At 45.5% G+C, this 19,410-nt stretch overlaps 1 protein-coding gene across 1 annotated transcript in view; it reads right to left on the bottom strand.

The window, feature by feature from the left end:
* CACNA1S (calcium voltage-gated channel subunit alpha1 S) overlaps nucleotides 1–19,410 on the bottom strand; it is a 1,022,072-nt gene that overhangs the window by 503,449 nt on the left and 499,213 nt on the right. Inside the window, exons 17-20 of the mRNA XM_066600322.1 lie at nucleotides 17,371–17,440; nucleotides 1,973–2,105; nucleotides 1,621–1,750; nucleotides 3–62 (exon numbers count right to left, since the gene is read on the bottom strand). Coding sequence (XP_066456419.1) covers nucleotides 3–62; nucleotides 1,621–1,750; nucleotides 1,973–2,105; nucleotides 17,371–17,440 — 393 coding nt within the window. The remainder of the gene's footprint in view (nucleotides 1–2; nucleotides 63–1,620; nucleotides 1,751–1,972; nucleotides 2,106–17,370; nucleotides 17,441–19,410) is intronic.

The raw sequence follows: 19,410 nt of genomic DNA, 5'->3' as shown, positions 1-19,410 counted from the left end.
ACCTTGAGGACAATTTCCACTGTAAAAATCACTGTGAAAACGATATCAAAATAAGACAGAATCTGAAATGAATGTATAAAGAGTTAAAGAAAATCAGAATAACATTGTTTCTTATTTCAGGGTGTATTTACATGGCTGCAGGGTGTTACCTATATAGACTTCATGACAAAACCAGAATTAGAGTAAGCCATGAGCGCATCTCACCACACAACACCCGCACGTGTGAATGCAGGAAATGTGTTTGTCATCTTACTGTATATCTGACTTACAGAATATAGATACAGTTAAAGGGAAGTTGTTGTAAAGCATTTAATTTACCACAAAAGTGCTGGACATATTATTCTCAACCTTATTAAATAATACACCTTGAGCCACATCCAAAAGCTTCACAGGCCACTTTGGTGACATGTATGTAAGTCAGCTAGAGCTACTTTGCTTAGTTATTTATTTCTTTCTGAAACTTTCTCCTCAGATTGTCATGTGATCTCAGCGCTGACCCGCTCAGATCTACTTGGGTTGTGGATTCATTCTGTAGTCAATTTCTCAGTCTGTGTGATTCTGTTACATGGATCTACCACAGAATATGCTTAAAGGGGGATACAGGCATTCCATTCACAGTTATTGATGAGGATTACACAAATATAATAGAGGAGATCACAGCCCACCCTACTGACTGTATACTTACGCTCTGTAGCTTATTTTGGGGACTATAGAAGGTAATGATAGTTATACTGACCCCCCCCTGCAGGCGAAAATGATATTGCCTGGGATAGATTAAAAGTGAAAGCAAAACATCTCACCACTAAGATCATGTCTGATAAGCATCGAACAGGGGGTTGCATAAAATTTACTGGAATGTACAAAGCAGACGTCCTGAGTGTGAAAGGCAATCAGGCAAGAGGGGCAGACATGGAAACTGTGTTTTTAGCGGAGTGGCCCTTTAAAGAACTGTATCACTTTCAATCTTACTGCATGTTGCAAAACTAGTTACAAATAAAAGAAGGGAAGGAATGGTGCCTAGCCCACTATCTTAGAAGAAGCATAGACATCCTCCCTATGGCTGGAATCAAACATGCAATTTTTTTAGTCATACTGCAACGATGTGGTTCAGAGTTGGAGTCCCTTGTTGTAACCAGATCTGTAGCATGATCAGGGAAAGACAGAAGTCGGTACACTAGTAGGTATTAGTTCGTGGTACAGAGGAGCAGATGGGTAGCATAATCAGGGAAGCCAGAGTGGGTACAGAAATACAAGAACAAAGCTAAGGTTCAGCAGGGGAGCTGTTTAGAAGGCTGGATAGCTCAGCAGGGAGAGCTGTCGCTTGGAGCACAGGGGCTACTGAGTTCAAGCCCTGACACATGCATAGAACTGGATCCAAAAAAGACAAGTATAAAGGACAGAATGACCAATAATTTCATGCCAAGTTCTCTGTTTGACTGAAAGAAAAGGCATTAAGAACTGCATGCATGATTCCAGCTTAAGGCGTTATTTCTAAGCACAATAGCATTGTTTCATGAGGAAATATAAACTATGATGTGTGTGTAGGTTCTGCCACGCACACTTTATGTTCCTTACATACCTAGACAAATGCGCAACGGGTTCCACGAGTGTGATTGTTACCTTGTTACGGAAAGAGTCGGCTCTGATAGGATCTTCAGCTGCCAAAGAAATACTGCTCAGTAAAATGAAGAGCAGGATGAAGTTGGTGAATGTTGTAGCATTGATAATACGATGACAAAGCAGGCGGATTCTGTAAATAGCATGCAAGGAAAAATACTAAATAATTGGAAAACACTTTTCAATGAAAAAGGCTAAAAACAAAGAATTTACAAGTGAATACACAGAGCTCAATATGCTAAACCAAAATGAACATTTTTACAATTTTGCAACTGGCCATCATATTTGAAGTGGCATTTTTAAAACATTAATTTTTCATTACAGAATGAAACTTTATTTCTCAGTAAAGACATACTTGTTAGTCGAGCTGAAAATGAAAAAGGAGCTGGCCTCCGGTATAGGCACCGCTTTCTCTTTTAATTGCAGCTCTGCCAAAGGTCGAGGACGAGGACTCAGGGGAATATCAGGTTCTTCTTCTTCATCATCACCTAAAACACAAACAATGCTACATGTGAAAAAACATATTATACCCACAAAACTATTCAATTTGTATTCCGTTAAACAGATCCATTTAATACAGTTGGACATGTGCATATTGTAAAATAGAGCTGCATTCCAAATAAGCAAAAAAAGGGGTCTATAACAGATGTCTACAGGTGCCTTCCCACCCATGTCAGGGCTTTCAGTCACAATTCCTTCTCTGTGTTCCGCTTTCGGAGCAAAAAAAAGTAATTTAAAGTTACTGCTTTTTTCCCATTGATTTCAATGGGCTTTCAAAAAAAAATAAAAAAAGAATACGGTCAATTTACTTTGGTTCCATAATGTTTCAGTTTTTTTTTACTGGGACAAATAGCACTACAGACAATGCGGTATAAGAAGCTCAGAGTCCAGTGAAGCTTGAGTTGGTTTAATGTACACGTGAGATACTGTTGAGTTTAATTCAACTATGTTACATTTTACTTTTTGAGAGTGCCTAAATATTATCAACCAACTTTCCTTCACTATAGATGGCTTTTGTTCCCTTTTCATCGACACCTGAAAATGTGGAGTGCTTGGCATACCAAGGTTACCACCAGCAACTAAAGTACCAGATTAAATAGCTGTTCCAGACTCGTGTCTTTCCAATTATGTTAAAACTCTGATAGAAGGTCTCTACATTCGACCTCTGTACATGGTTGTTTTTCCCGATAGAAGAAGCAGCTTGGGTTTGTTTCGCATGGCTCTTTAGAGTTGTGCCCACCACTCTAGGACCCTTCAGCAGTGCTGCTTTATAGTGGATCTAGACTGAGTTGGGGTTTATTTGTATTGTTGGAGAGTGTTCTCATATTGCAACAGGTATATTTGCAATCAAAATATTTCAATCCCCCATTACAAATTAGTATTGAATAAACAAAAAAGATCCAGTGCTCATAGGATAAGTGTTGGGAGAATAAATAAAGCTCCTTACACTTTGCTGGAGGTCCCTCTCCAAGAGACCTCCCAAATGGAGAATTAAGGCCCAGAATGGAGAGTCCTTATCCAGAAGACGTAGTCAAAAGGATCTTTATTTACTCCAAATCAGACACATATAATACTGACAGACGAAGTATAAAACTGTAACATCAGGGGATACAATTTGCTGCAACATGTTTTGGGTTTCTCGGACTCCTTTTTCAAGCATGTACATAGATTATAAACATTGGGGTTATCTAGCGTGGTAGCAGGGAAAATCAGTAGTGTAGGGAGTGTGTCTGCATCCGAGCGTGGTAGCAGGGAAAATCAGTAGTGTAGGGAGTGTGTCAGCATCCGTAATAGGGAACGCCCCCACAGCAGATCACAGTATACATAGAAAAAACAATTGGGGAGGCTCCTACAAAAACTAATAGAGATGAGTAATTTCACTATAAAACAAAGTAGTTTTATAGTGGGCCTTGATTCTCCATTTGGGAGGTCTCTTGGAGAGGGACCTCCCACAAAGAGTATGTGGCTTTACATATTCTCCCAGCACGTATCCTATGAACACTGGATCTCTTTTGTGTATTCAATACTGTTTTCTCCTGGACTGCATTTTTTGGCAAGCTGGTGTATTTGGTCCATTGCTTGCTCTCTGCCTTAATAGCAGATTTGGAAAGTATTGGGTTGGAAATACTCATGTTTTTATGCATGACCCTGCTCCTCTGGTTTTATTTATTGTTTATATTTCTTATTAAAGAAGGGGGGTCACAAAAGCCTACAATTAATATTAACACTATCAGCATATTACCATCTTTTTACACCCATTTGCTTCTTAGAGTGCTGCCCTTGTAAGCTTTTCTTTTCCATTACAAATTAGGTCTATTCGCAGGCAGCAGTTACAGAATATTAGTGACTTTGAGGCCATTGCCCATAAGGAATGGGGTAAGACTCATCAGGAACGCTGTCAGAAGTTGCTGTCTGGCTGTACATCATTTGTTCAGCTGGTCAGAACAGAAAAAGTGGTACACTAAGTCCTAAAGACGGTCTTGAAGGGGGGATCATTTTAAGACTGCATCAGTCAGTAAAAGTGGCACTGTCTCGAGGATTCACTTTCACATCAATCCCATGATGCATCAGGAAAACATTAGCTAGAAACTATAAAGAGAACATACATTTTAGAAATTCTCAGGGGGGTCACCATGAGATCACAATTTTTCAGATTGAAGGGGATAACTGATAAAGAGAAGAGTAGTTGATTTATATATACTGGGAAGATAGTTACATAATGAATAAAAACATATTCAGGGGAGTGCATTTTTAAATATTATGTGAGGAGACAAACTTTAGGCAGTTTAGACGTAACAGTAGAGGTATCCTTCTTTTGATTGGGAAACCACAGATTCAATTTGACAAATATCTGGTTCAAATCTAGGTTAATTGTTCCTAACCATCAATTAGGAACTGTTTGTCGGAACCTAAAAAATATAATTCCAGAATAGTTATTTTTTGTTTATCACACTTCCCAAAAACAGGACTAAACAAGTAATCAAAAAGTTGTACGTAGCCCAAATCTGTACAAATGAAAGCTACAGTGGCAATATTTAAGATAAAAGTATCATGTAGATAGTGTAGAGGACTGTGCAAACAAGGGGATGATGCTTTACAGAAGAAGACCTCAGTGCCGAATCGCTAATGACAGCGCATTGGTTTCCAACACATTTGTGAAAATAAAGATAAAGTGGTCAACCATTTTAACCTTTAAGCATTGACGTGGAGGCCTCTCAGGCCTAGCTAAAGTAATAACATCAAATATCTCCCCTCCCCTGCGAGTGACGCATACGCTGTTTCTAGTAGCTTTGAGTTTAGTCGCACCACAGGTGGTAAAATTAAGTGTCGGCGGGCACAAAATTGGTCAGTAAAATTTTAGAAACCTTTAGTGGGCCTTACACACTCCATGTCGGTACTTATGCGACTTTTTTGCAATCATTTGTTTTAGTTTTCTAATTTTTTTTTCAGCAATTACATGAAAAACATAAAATGGAACCCAGCACTTCATCCGCAACAGTCGACAAGCAATTGCCCACATTCTTCTAAAAGTAGAAGAGCATTTGTGCCTGTTGATAGGGAATTTGAGTCAACTGTAACATCATGGATACATTTTGAGGACTTTAGCGATTCAGAGGTGGATGATGTCGGTGATAATTTCATTCCTGAGCAACATGGACATGACTCAAATTGTGACTTTCTACCACATGTTAGATGTCAGCACGGCAACAGCCACATATTGTATGACATGCATCATCGAAAGATTACTGAAAGGGGAGTTTTGATAAAAGAATTCGTGTTAGCTCACAGATTAGTGTTGGCACACATAAGAAGGAGAGTGAACAATGAAAGACTGCCATGTGACATACGAGTGAGTTTGAGTCGAGTACTAGGGCCTGATATACTTGACCGTCCAGACATACCCACTGAAGCTTCAGAGAAAGTCCACACACACGCTATTCATGCAAAAAACATGTATGCCTTCAGTGTCCAAAGCAAGCATGGCCGGACTGTGTATGATTCGCGTGAATCGGTGCCCTGCATTTTCTTTTGTTATATATAGTTTATTAGAGCAATTATTAAGGTTTTATAATTATAAGTTGATCTGTTGATTTTGTTTAAAATTTTAAGAAACTTAGACTCCCTCCAAAAAATTGGTAACAAAACTTGTACCTAAAATAAGTAATATTTAAATAAAAGCTGAGTATCACATTAAGTTTGTTTTATTTAAGATTACTTAAAAAAATGACTAGTGTTTTATTGAACCTATAAATCATCATAATTCTTTGTAACAACCACATAAATGCACAGGCTTGACAGACCCACTCCCATGCTTATGCAAAAATAAAACCATGTCAGTAGTTAAAGGTTAAGAAAAAAAATCTGGTGTGTTTTGCACTTTACTACAGATATTATATTCTAATGTGGACACAAAACTCTGTAAAGATATTAACACAAGAGAGGATGCAAGGATGTTGAAAGAGGACCTGGATAAGTTGGAGGCAGAAAAGTGGCAAATTAAATTTAACTCTGACAAATGGAAGATTCTGCCCATGAGCAGGAAATACATGTCACCAATACACACTAAATAGGAAACCACTGGGGAACACTGACATGGAAAAAGACTTAGGGATTTTAGATAACTGTAAGCTTAACAGGGGCAACTAGTGTCAAGCAGCTGCCTGCAAAGCAAATAGGATCATGGGATGCATCAGAAGAGGTTATGTAGTGGCCGAGTACATGCTTTCTTGGCCCCCTCCATAATGTCATACATGTCATGTCTTATGTTGGTGCATTGTGCAAATGTGTCTAGTCATTCTGATATGTGTATTGCAGAGCTGCAGCGTGTGATGGGTTAAGCGTTTGCAAGAGCCCGCAGATTGCCTGTGAATGTATCAATTTACGTCCTGTCACGTGGTATGAGTATAAGGCCAAATGCACACGAGCGGAAATTCCGCAGCGGGATTTCCACCTGTGCCCGCTGCAATCCTATGCAGACAGCCACGATCCGACCGCGTGAAAACTTGTGCGGTAAACACATCGCTGCATGTCCTATTTCTGTGCGAGCCTCGCAGAGGCCCGCACAGAAACGTCCCTCTGCGCATGTGCCGGCCGGTGCATAGCAGAGCGGGGAGACGCCGGGAGGAGGTGAGCCACAGAGGTCACTGCAGGGGCACAGCTGGCATCCTGCTGCGAGGATTCTCGCAGTGGGATCTGACCGGGCCGTCTGCAGGAGGCCTAAATAGGAGTGTTTGAAAGCGGGAAGAAGTCCATGTCTTCTGGGTTCCTGATAAAGAGTGCCAGCTACATGGGGGTACATTTAACCCTTATGTAGTGAAGAATGGAAGAGGAGGAGAGGTTCCCTGTATTGCCTGCTCTAGCACGAGAGAGAAGTGAGCCCCAATTGGAGGAAAACATGAGAGAGAAATAGGTGGAGTTTTCCCCAAGACCCAGGACAGAGGTACTCTTATCAATTGTTCACACTCGAGCGTCCTTAAGTCTGGGATCGCCGTATGGAGGTACTCGTAATCAAGTCTGTCTAAATGCTTGCACTTAGAAGATTGTCTACTTTGCCTTGTCCTGCTGGAGTTTGTTTAAGTAAAGTTGTTCAAGGCCCTGACTGTTCCCAGGGACCTGAGGTACGTTATATCTGTCTGCAGCTCATTAATTCCCCGCTGAAGATCATTCCGGTGTGTATCGGAACAGTAACGTCACCTGTGACAACTACTATAACTATTCTACTGTTTATTGGGCACCTCTCTTCTAGGGGTGTCCGGGAAGAGGCCCAGCGCTGCCCTGGTCATGGTAAGTGCCGGGAGGGAGCGTGGTAAGTGCCGCCGTGACAAGCCAGCATCTTACCCTCCCTGCTCCTCAACGTATGCCATGTGTCCGGGGTTACCCTACGGGGAGGCTGCAGTCAAAATTGGGGTTATTTCGTTTTTAAAAAAGACGACTGAGGGCTGCTCTAATAACAATGTATAATATATCAGAGGACAACACAGAGATCTCTCCCATCATCTATTTATACCCAGGACTGTAACAAGTGGGCACTCTAATAATTATGTAAAGATTAGGGATGAGCGAGCATACTCGTCCGAGCTTGATACTCGTTCGAGTATTAGGGTGTTCGAGATGCTCGTTACTCGAGACGAGCACCACGCGATGTTTGAGTAACTTTCACTTTCATCTCTGAGAAATTTGCGCCCTTTTCTGGCCAATAGAAAGACATGGAAGGCATTACAACTTCCTCCTGTGACGTTCCAGCCCTATACCACCCCTCTGCAGTGAGTGGCTGGGGAGATCAGATGACACCCGAGTATTTAAATCTGCCCCGCCCGCGGCTCGCCACAGATGCATGCTGACATAGATCAGGGACAGTGCTGCTGATGCTGCTGCTGCTATAGGGAGAGGGTTAGGTGTTATTTTAGTCTTCAAGAACCCCAACGGTCCTTCTTAGAGCCACATCTGACCGTGTGCAGTACTGTTGGGGCTGCTTTAAGCAGTGTGGCACAATTTTTTTTTTTTTGTATATCGGGCGTGCAGACCATAGCGTCCTCAGTCTGCAGTCATTTTACTCAGTATAGGGGCAGTACTGGTGAGGCAGGGAAAGAGGTATACTGGCTATATAGGCAGTGGGCTTTTTCCCAAAAAGTTCAAAAAAATACAATATTAGGCCTGCCTGAACACTGCCTTCAGTTTACTGCGTCTCTGCTGGGGGTAGTAGTTGTTGAATTAATACCCAGCCTTGCACATAATTGTTGCCTGCCTCTGCAGTGCGTTACGTACGCGAAGTCAGCCTCCAACAGGGAAATCGAAATGCAGTGTATATGACAGGCAGTGTGGTTGTTCCCAAAAAGTTCAAAAAAATACAATATTAGGCCTGTCTGTCACTGCCTTCAGTTTACTGCGTCTCTGCTGGGGGTAGTAGTTGTTGAATTAATACCCAGCCTTGCGCATAATTGTTGCCTGCCTCTGTAGTGCGTTACATACGCGAAGTCAGCCTCCAACAGGGAAATCAAAATACAGTGTATATCACAGGCAGTGTTGTTGTTCCCAAAAAGTTACAAAAAATACAATATTAGGCCTGCCTGTCACTGCCTTCAGTTTACTGCGTTTCTGCTGGGGGTAGTAGTTGTTGAATTAAACCCAGCCTTGCGCATAATTGTTGCCTGCCTCTGCAGTGCGTTACGTACGCGAAGTCTGCCTCCAACAGGGAAATCGAAATACAGTGTATATCACAGGCAGTGTGGTTGTTCCCAAAAAGTTCCAAAAAATACAATATTGGGCCTGCCTGTCACTGCCTTCAGTTTACTGTGTCTCTGCTGGGGGTAGTAGTTGTTAAATTAATACCCAGCCTTGCGCATAATTGTTGCCTGACTCTGCAGTGCGTTACATACGCGAAGTCAGCCTCCAACCACAGGCCAATAAGCGGCACATTTAATTACAGCGTTCTGTTTCTGCTAATCTCGTAATACACCATGCTGAGGGGTAGGGGTAGGCCTAGAGGAAGTGGACGGGGGCGAGGACGCGGAGGCCCAAGCCAGGCTGTGGGCACAGGCCGAGCTCCTGGTTCAGGTGTATCGCAGCCGACTGCTGCGGGATTAGGAGAGAGGCAAGTTTCAGGGGTCCCGCAATTCATCTCACAATTAATGGGTCCACGCGGTAGACCTTTATTAGAAAATGAGCAGTGTGAGCAGGTCCTGTCGTGGATGGCAGAAAGTGCATCCAGCAATCTATCAACCACACAGTCTTCTAGGCCGTCCACAGCTTCAACTCTGAATCCTCTGGCTGCTGCTCCTTCTTCCTCCCAGCCTCCTCACTCCATGAAAATGACACATTCTGAGGAGCAGGCAGACTCCCAGGAACTGTTCTCGGGCCCCTGCCCAGATTGGGCAGCAATGGTTCCTCTCCCACCAGAGGAGTTTATCGTGACCGATGCCCAACCTTTGGAAAGTTCCCGGGGTCCGGGGGATGAGGCTGGGGACTTCCAGCAACTGCCTCAAGAGCTCTCAGTGGGTGAGGAGGGCGATGACGATGAGACACAGTTGTCTATCAGTGAGGTAGTAGTAAGGGCAGTAAGTCCGAGGGAGGAGCGCACAGAGGATTCGGAGGAAAAGCAGCTGGACGATGAGGTGACTGACCCCACCTGGTTTGCTAAGCCTACTGAGGACAGGACTTCAGAGGGGGAGGCAAGTGCAGCAGCAGGGCAGGTTGGAAGAGGCAGTGCGGTGGCCAGGGGTAGAGGCAGGGCCAGACCGAATAATCCACCAACTGTTTCTCAAAGCGCCCAATCGCGCCATGTCACCCTGCAGAGGCCGAGGTGCTCAAAGGTGTGGCAGTTTTTCACTGAGAGTGCAGACGACCGACGAACTGTGGTGTGCAAGGTTTGTCGCGCCAAGATCAGCCGGGGAGCCACCACCACCAGCCTCACCACCACCAGCATGCGCAGGCATATGATGGCCAAGCACCTCACAAGGTCGGACGAAGGCCGTTCACCGCCTCCGGTTTGCACCACTGACTCTCCCCCTGTGCCCCAACCTGCCACTGAGATCCAACCCCCCTCTCAGTACACAGGCACGACCGTCTCCAGGCCTGCACCCACACGCTCACCTCTGCTGTCCTCGGCCCCATCCAGCAATGTCTCTCAGCGCAGCGTCCAGCCGTCGCTAGCGCAACTGTTTAAGCGCAAGTACGCCGCCACGCACCCGCACGCTCAAGCGTTAAACGTGCACATAGCCAAATTGATCAGCCTGGAGATGCTGCATTATAGGCTTGTGGAAACGGAGGCTTTCAAAAACATGATGGCGGCGGCGGCCCCGCTCTACTCGGTTCCCAGTCGCCACTACTTTTCCCGATGTGCCGTCCCAGCCCTGCACGACCACGTCTCCCGCAACATTGTACGCGCCCTCACCAACGCGGTTACTGCCAAGGTCCACTTAACAACGGACACGTGGACAAAAAGCACAGGCAGGCAGGGCCACTATATCTCCCTGACGGCACATTGGGTGAATGTAGTAGAGGCTGGGACCGAGTCAGAGCCTGGGACTGCTCATGTCCTACCCACCCCCAGAATTGCGGGCCCCAGCTCGGTGGTGGTATCTGCGGCGGTGTATGCTTCCTCCACTAAACCACCCTCCTCCTCCTCCTCCTACGCAACCTCTGTCTCGCAATCAAGATGTGTCAGCAGCAGCACGTCGCCACCAGTCGGTGTCGCGCGGGGTGGCAGCACAGTGGTGGGCAAGCGCCAGCAGGCCGTGCTGAAACTACTCAGCTTAGGAAAGAAGAGGCACACGGCCCACGACCTGTTGCACGTTCTGACAGAGCAGATCGACTGCTGGCTTTCGCCGCTGAGCCTCTGACCGGGCATGGTCATGTGTGACAACGGCCGTAACCTGGTGGCGGCTCTGCAGCTCGGCAGCCTCACGCACGTGCCATGCCCGGCCCACGTCTTTAATTTGGTGGTTCAGCGCTTTCTGAAAAGCTACCCACGCTTGTCAGACCTGCTTGGAAAGGTGCGCCGGTTCAGCGCACATTTCCGCAAGTCCAACACGGACGCTGCCACCCTGCGGACCCTGCAACATCGGTTTAATCTGCCAGTGCACCGACTGCTGTTTGACGTGCCCACACGGTGGAACTCTACGCTCCACATGTTGGCCAGGCTCTAAGAGCAGCGTAGAGCTATAGTGGAATACCAACTCCAACATGGGCGGCGTAGTGGGAGCCAGCCTCCTCAATTCTTTACAGAAGAGTGGGCCTGGTTAGCAGACATCTGCCAGGTCCTTGGAAACTTTGAGGAGTCTACCCAGATGGTGAGCAGCGATGCTGCAATCATTAGCGTCACCATTCCTCTGCTATGCCTCTTGAGAAGCTCCCTGTAAAGCATAAAGGCAGATGCTTTGCGCTCGGAAACGGAGGCGGGGGAAGACAGTATGTCGCTGGATAGTCAGAGCACCCTCATGTCTATATCTCAGCGCGTTTTGGAGGAGGAGGAGGGGGAGGAGCATGAGGAGGAGGGGGAAGAGACAGCTTGGCCCACTGCTGAGGGTACCCATGCTGCTTGCCTGTCATCCTTTCAGCGTGTATGGCCTGAGGAGGAGGAGGAGGAGAAGGATCCTGAAAGTGATCTTCCTAGTGAGGACAGCCATGTGTTGCGTACAGGTACCCTGGCACACATGGCGGACTTCATGTTAGGATGCCTTTCTCGTGACCCTCGCGTTACACGCATTCTGGCCACTACTGATTACTGGGTGTACACACTGCTCGACCCACGGTATAAGGAGAACTTTTCCACTCTCATACCCGAAGAGCAAAGGGGTTCGAGAGTGATGCTATACCACAGGACCCTGGCAAACAAACTGATGGTAAAATTCCCATCCGACAGCGCTAGTGGCAGAAGGCGCAGTTCCGAGGGCCAGGTAGCAGGGGAGGCGCGGAGATCAGGCAGCATGTACAGCACAGGCAGGGGAACACTCTCCAAGGCCTTTGCCAGCTTTATGGCTCCCCAGCAAGACTGTGTCACCGCTCCCCAGTCAAGGCTGAGTTGGCGGGAGCACTGTAAAAGGATGGTGAGTGAGTACGTAGCCGATCGCATGACCGTCCTCCGTGACGCCTCTGCTCTCTACAACTACTGGGTGTCGAAGCTGGGCACGTGGCCTGAACTTGCGCTGTATGTCCTGGAGGTGCTTGCTTGTCCTGCGGCTAGCGTCTTGTCAGAGAGGGTGTTTAGTGCGGCTGGAGGAATCATCACGGATAAGCGTACCCGCCTGTACACTGTAAGTGCCGACAGGTTTACACTCATAAAGATGAACAAAGCCTGGATTTCCCCAGACTTCTCTTCTCCACCAGCGGACAGCAGCGGTACCTAAACAATACGTAGGCTGCACCCGCGGATGGAAGCATCGTTCTCTATCACCATAAAAAACGTGGACCTTTTAGCTTCATCAATCTGTGTATTATATTCATCCTCCTCCTCCTGCTCCTCCTCCTGAAACCTGACGTAATCACGCCGAACGGGCAATTTTTCTTAGGCCCACAAGGCTCAGTCATATGACTTTTGTAAACAATGTTTCAATTCTCATTAAAGCGTTGAAACTTGCACCTGAACCAATTTTTATTTTAACTGGGATGCCTCCAGGCCTAGTTACAAATTAAGCCACATTAACCAAAGCGATTAATGGGTTTCACCTGCCCTCTTGGTTGGGCATGGGAAATTTTTCTGAGGTACATTAGTACTGTTGGTACACCAATTTTTTTGGGCCCTCGCCTACAGTGTAATCCTAGTAATTTTTATGGGCTTTGCCTGCACTCATGCTACAGCAAGGTGTGTGGGGTTGGCCTACACTTTTGCTACATAAATGTAACTGGGGCCTTGTCTATACTGCAACTACTGAAATGTGAAAATACTGTTATCTCCCTAAACTGCTGCAATGGGAATGTTACTGTGGCCTGTCTTGACTGCTACTACTACTGAAATGGAACTAAGACTGTGCTCCCCCTATACTGCTGCTAGTGATATGTTACTGGGGCCTGTCCTTAATGCTGAAATGTTACTAATTCTGGGCTCTACCTATACCGCTGCTAATGTTATGTCACTGGGGTGCGGAAACTGAGGCTTCCCAAAGACATGATGGTGGCGAGGCCATTTCCCACCAACGCGGTTACTGTTAAGGTGCATATAACCACGGACACGTGGAGAGGACACGTAGTGCCTCAAAAACATCCCCTCCTCCTCCAACAACGAAAACATTCTTGGCAAATACCTTTGCATTGGTCCGTCTGGTGGCAGTCCAAGAATTTCACCTTTACCGACACAACATGAGAGCCCACCCGGCCACGGCCCACTTAATCCTGGCCACATTCCGAAAACCAACTAAATAAAACCGCGCTACTAGGTACGCAGTCGCCACCACATTCCCACCAACGCGGTTACTGTTAAGGTACATATTACCAGTCTGACTGGGGCATGCACTGTGGGCCGAAGCACACCTGTATTGTATGTGACGTTAGCTCTGCTGAGCAGGGCACTGCAATGGGATTTATTTATGTACCGCCGGTGGGTTCCAGGGAGCCACCCATGCTGTGGGTCCACAGAGACTTCACATTAGGGATTTGTACCTGCCAGTGTCTATGTATTAAAAACCCCGGTCAGACTGGGGCATGCAGTGTGGGCCGAAGCCCACCTGCATTTAATCGGACGTAACCTCAGCTGTGCTGGGCAATGCAATGGGATATATTTATGTACCGCCGGTGGCTTCCTGGGACCTACCTATGCTGTCGGTCCACACGGAGTTGTAACTGCATGTGTCTACTTCTAAAGAACCCCAGTCTGACTGGGGCATGCAGTGTGGGCCGAAGCCCACCTGCATTAAACCTGACGTTACCTCAGCTGTGCTGGGCACTGCAATGGGATTTATTTATGCACCGCCGGTGGGTTCCAGGGAGCCACCCATGCTGTCGGTCCACACGGACTTCACATTAGTGAGTTGTACCTGCGAGTGTCTATGTATTCAAAACCCCGGTCAGACTGGGGCATGCAGTGTGGGTCGAAGCCCACCTGCATTTAATCGGACGTAACCTCAGCTGTGCTGGGCAATGCAATGGGATATATTTATGTACCGTCGGTGGCTTCCTGGGACCCACCTATGCTGTGGGTCCACAGGGAGTTGTAACTGCTTGTGTCTACTTATAAAGAACCCCAGTCTGACTGGGGCATGCAGTGCGGGCCGAAGCCCACCTGCATTAAACCTGACGTCACCTCAGCTGTGCTGGGCACTGCAATGGGATATATTTATGTACCGCCGGTGGGTTCCAGGGAGCCACCCATGCTGTCAGTCCACATGGACTTCACATTAGTGAGTTTTACCTGCCTGTGTCTATGTATTAAAAACCCCGGTCAGACTGGGGCATGCAGTGTGGGCCGAAGCCCACCTGTATTTAATCTGACGTTAGCTTTACTATCCGGGGCACTGCATTGGGACAAACTACAGGAGCAATACAGCGCTAATGAGACGTGCACAGCTACGCTAGCATTGGAGTCCGCTGTAGGCCCGCGATTGCTGAGGGTTTGTGCAGAGGCCTATGTCCTTGGTGCAGTAAAGGTCCGCTTCCTGCCTAGGATTGCTGAAGCTGTGGGCTGAGGCCTATGTCGTGGGCGCGGTGCAAGTCTGCCATGTTTGGCCGCTCAGATCAATTTTTTGTTCTTGTCTTGGGCTTACTAGGACCCCCCTATGCTGTTGGTGCAAACTTAGTTCCCATCGCGGTGTTTGACCTGTCTGGCACAAAGGCACTGACTGATTTGGTTGCGCTGACGGCTTTCCCCTCGCAGTGTGGATTGAGCTATGCGACACCTTGACAGAATGAATACTGTGTGGCACATGGATTCCCCATTGCTATGCCCACGTTTGCAGCTCCTGATGGAGGTGGCACAGGATTGGAGTTCTCATTGCTTCTGTACAGCATTGTGGGCTATCGCCCCGCCCCTTTTAAAGAGGGTCGCTGCCTGGCCCTGCCAACCCTCTGCAGTGTGTGCCTGCCTTTCCTCCTCATGGCAGACGCACTTATAAATAGACATGAGGGTGGTGTGGCTGTGAGGCCAGCGTGTGGCATGAGGGCAGCTGAAGGCTGCGCAGGGACACTTTGGTGTGTGCTGTGGACACTGGGTCATGCGGGGGGGGGAGGGGTTGGGCAGCATGTAACCCAAGAGAAGAGGCTGGGGTGTGTCCCGCAGGCAGTGCTTGTGCTTTGTTGGAGGTAGTGTGGTGCTTAGCTAAGGTGTGCCTTGCTAATGAGGGTTTGTCCGAAGTAAAAATTGGTAGGGTGGAGGGGCCCACTCTTGCCGCTATTGTGGCTGAATAGTGGGACCTGGGAACCTGAAATGCAGCCCAGCATGTTGCCCCTCGCCTGCCCTATCCGTTTCTGTGTCGTTTCCAGCACTTTCTTGGGTTTGGCAGATTTTCACAAATGAAAACCTTAGCAAGCATCGGCGATATACAAAAATGCTCGGGTCGCCCATTGACTTCAATGGGGTTAGTTACTCGAAACGAACCCTCGAGCATCGCGAACAGTTCGACTCGAGTAACGAGCACCCGAGCATTTTGGTGCTCGCTCATCTCTAGTAAAGATATATCAGGGGACAATACAGAGATCTCTCTCATCATCTATTATACCCAAGACTGTAACAAGGGGTGCTCTAATATTCATGTATAAATATATTGAGGGACAATACAGAGATCTCACATAATCTATATATACGCATGACTGTAACAAGGCGGCGCTCTCTATGTCTAGAGGAAAGAAGGTTTCTACACAGCATAGAAGGGGGTCCTTTACTGTAAAAGCAGTGAGACTATAGAACTCTCAGCCTGAGGACGTGGTGATGGTCAGGCGATATAAGAGGGGTCTGGATGCGTTAATGAGCAATACAATATTACATGTTATATCACTAATTACTCAGAAGAGTTGGTACTCCGGGATTTATTTTGATTGCCAGATTGGAGTTGGGAAGGAATTTTTTCCCTTAAATGGGAAAATTGACTTCTACCTCTTTGTTGTTTTTTCCCTTCTCTGGATCAACATTAAGGGGGATAATAGGCTGAATTAGATGTACATGGGGCTTTGTGTGATCTTACATACTATGTTACTATAAGTTCCCAGTGATTGAACCCCAGAAAATTATTACATCATGGAATATGCAATAAGTTTACTCAAAACAGACAGGGTAGGCGATTTCATCAGGACACTTACATTACATTAGTAGTGGAGCCCAGAGCAGAGACGCTATTAAGGCTTAAACGGAATTACGTAATCTTCAAGATTTAAAAAATATATTCAGTTTTGTAACCATGGTTGCTCCAATACATCTCAAATTAAAAAACAACTTTGCAAATATTCCTGGTTAGCATCTGCAGTATTATATCTGCAATGTCTGTATTGACATGAGTGTCCATGGTTACAGACTAGGAGTAAACCCTCAGACTACATTTATCACAAATCCCCACTCTGCACTTCCTTCCTATGTGCTTCACTGCTAAATGCAATCTTGCTCCAGAAACTGAAGAGAAATAAAGCTGAACCTGCTCTTTTCTACTAAGCAAGCCCAACCTGTAGCACTGGAGTTTCTACGGGATGTCTCCGTGGCAACCTGGGAATAAACACTTCTGAAGTGTCAGAAGTCATTGCAGACTTTAATAACTTTTGATAAGGATTCATTTGGCAGCAACTTTGCATAATCGGAATACCCCTCTAAGTTTTAATTAAGTATCATTAAAGTTTATAAGTGTGCTTTCAATTGAAAGGAAGAAATCTGTGATGGATCTATGTCAAAATCCATGTCAAAATCCAAACCAAATGGTGTGGATTTTGACACAGATTTTTGCAATAGAAAATCGTCACCTAATACACTGTGTGAACATACCCTAACAAAGGTTTAAATGCACATTAAAAAGTACCTGAGCTTTTATCTCAGAGCTCTGCTGCCATTTTTGACTCTTTCTGGCAGCTAAAGACACTTTATATAGTGTTACATGGTATCGTATCAGCTGCCAGAAGAAGATAAAAATGGCTGATGAAGCAGAAGCACTCCGAAGTGAAAGTACTGGTACTCCTTAATTGAAGAGCTGATTATGTTAGACATACTGTGGTTGGAGTAGACCGTGAAATGAAAGTGTCCATGTACATGAAACAATGTATTATAGCTATTTAAATGCCCAGAAGAGTTTATACTAGTATTGTTGTTTTAACACTTTTAAGAAAGTTTATTTAAGTACAATATCTTACCTGGGAAGTCTGCAGAAGGATAAGGATCCTTGATTTCATTTACATTAGATTCAAATTCATCTATCTTTAGCTGAAAATAAATGGGAACAGAAGAGGTAAACAGATTAAGCCATAAAAAACGTTATGTATCAGTAGCTTTATTTAGTTAACCACTTGCCCCAGAAGCCAGTTTTGGCCTTTCTGACCAAGCCCAATTTTTCAAATTGAACATGTCTCACTTTATATCAACAAAAGAATAGCAAACTGGAGTATAGGACTTATAAAAATATATATATTTATTAAATATAGAAAAGTCATACAAAGAAGGAAAAAACTTTATGTACTAATAATTTTGGAATGCTATTACTTACTGAAGAAATACTGAGAATGTAACACTTTTTACTTTATGTAAGTATAGAACTAGAAAAAACTGGTTTGGTGCAACATTCCAGGGAGAGCAGATGATTATCTTTATTTAGTTACGTGAATAGAGAGCATGGGAAAACGCATTTTGGGGCAAAAACCCTTCATCAGTTTAGCTGGATAAAATATAAAACAGGGTCCTCAGCAGCCATCTTGGAGGCAGAGTAGCGGAGGGACATAATAACTGCAGCTCCCACACAAAGCCACAGAAGAGCACAGGGTTGGTAGAAGAGAGGAGATGTAGTTAGAGTGGGAGAAAGGAGGTTGAAGCACATTGAGAATGTGGAGGGGGGAGGAAATAAAAGAGAAGTTACGAAACTCCTATCGGACACTGTTAAGTGTTTTAAATATATCCTCATATGTATTACAACTCCCACCAACCACTAGTGAAGAGCTTGACTATAACCTCATCTATACATCTATAGCGTTTGAATATAACTTCATCTGCACTGCATCTCCCACCTACCACAGGTGAGCCATTTAATCATAACCTCATCGGTACTACAACTCCCATCAACCACTGGTGAAACGTCTGACTATAACTTTATCTGTACTACAACTCCCAACAGCCACTGGTTAGGCGTTTGTCTATAACCTCATCTGTACTACAACTGCTTTATACCGCTGGTGAAGCGTTGAACTATAACCTCATTGGTACCACAACTCCTCTACACTACAGACCTTACTGGTCAATGTCAAAAAGAATAACTATGAGTCCCATCTGCGCTACATCTCCTGTCAGACACTGCTTTTCCTACTGCTGAAGTGTTTGACTGCAGAATCCAACTATACTAAACCCACCTTGGGATGCCATTGAGGAGTTTGTCCATGCACTCCGTTTGTGCTGCAATCTCCAGTGGACACTGTTAATCCAACAAGTAATGTGTTGAGCGCCACAGATACCACTAACCACCTCGTTGTCTTATAAAATTCAAACCTCATCTATAATACAACCCCCATCGGACATAGTTGCAGTGTTTGTTTACGTTATCGGTCCGTCAAGCTATGTAACTGAGGGTTACTAACATATCCACTACCTGAACATATCTCGCAGTCGCTGTCTTTTCAGTCCACCCAGAAGGAAATACAGAAGCAACTTCTACAACAATCACTTCACAATGAAACATACGTTCAATTTGTTATTATACGTCACATAGAAAAATTATTGAATACGATCAGTCGCCTCAGGGTCATTCAAGCCCTGCTGAAATTAATATGTAATCTTACACCTAGACCAGTGTTTCCTAAACTCCACTCCTTGCAGACCTCAACAGGATATCCTTTAGTAAGAACACCTGTGGCAATGTCTGAGGTGATGACAACAATTACGTCACCTGTAGAGATGAGCGAGCATACTCGTCCTCGAGAGGTGCTCGAGATGCTCGTTACTCGAGACGAGCACCACGTGGTACTCGTCTCAATTAAACGAGCACTGACCATTGAATTCAATGGAGCCAGCAATACAGCCGGCTCCATTGAAAGCAATGGGCTGCCGGCGATCGCGGGATGAATTGTCGGGAAGGGCTTAAATATATAAGCCCTTCCCTGCAATTCATCCAGAAATGTGTAAAAATAAAAAAAAATATATACTCACCTTGTCCCGGCAGAACGATGTTAGCCCATTGAATTCAATGGAGC

Source organism: Eleutherodactylus coqui, chromosome 4 (genome assembly GCF_035609145.1).
Source record: "Eleutherodactylus coqui strain aEleCoq1 chromosome 4, aEleCoq1.hap1, whole genome shotgun sequence".
Taxonomy (NCBI): domain Eukaryota; kingdom Metazoa; phylum Chordata; class Amphibia; order Anura; family Eleutherodactylidae; genus Eleutherodactylus; species Eleutherodactylus coqui.
This window is presented reverse-complemented; position numbering and strand designations above follow the sequence as displayed.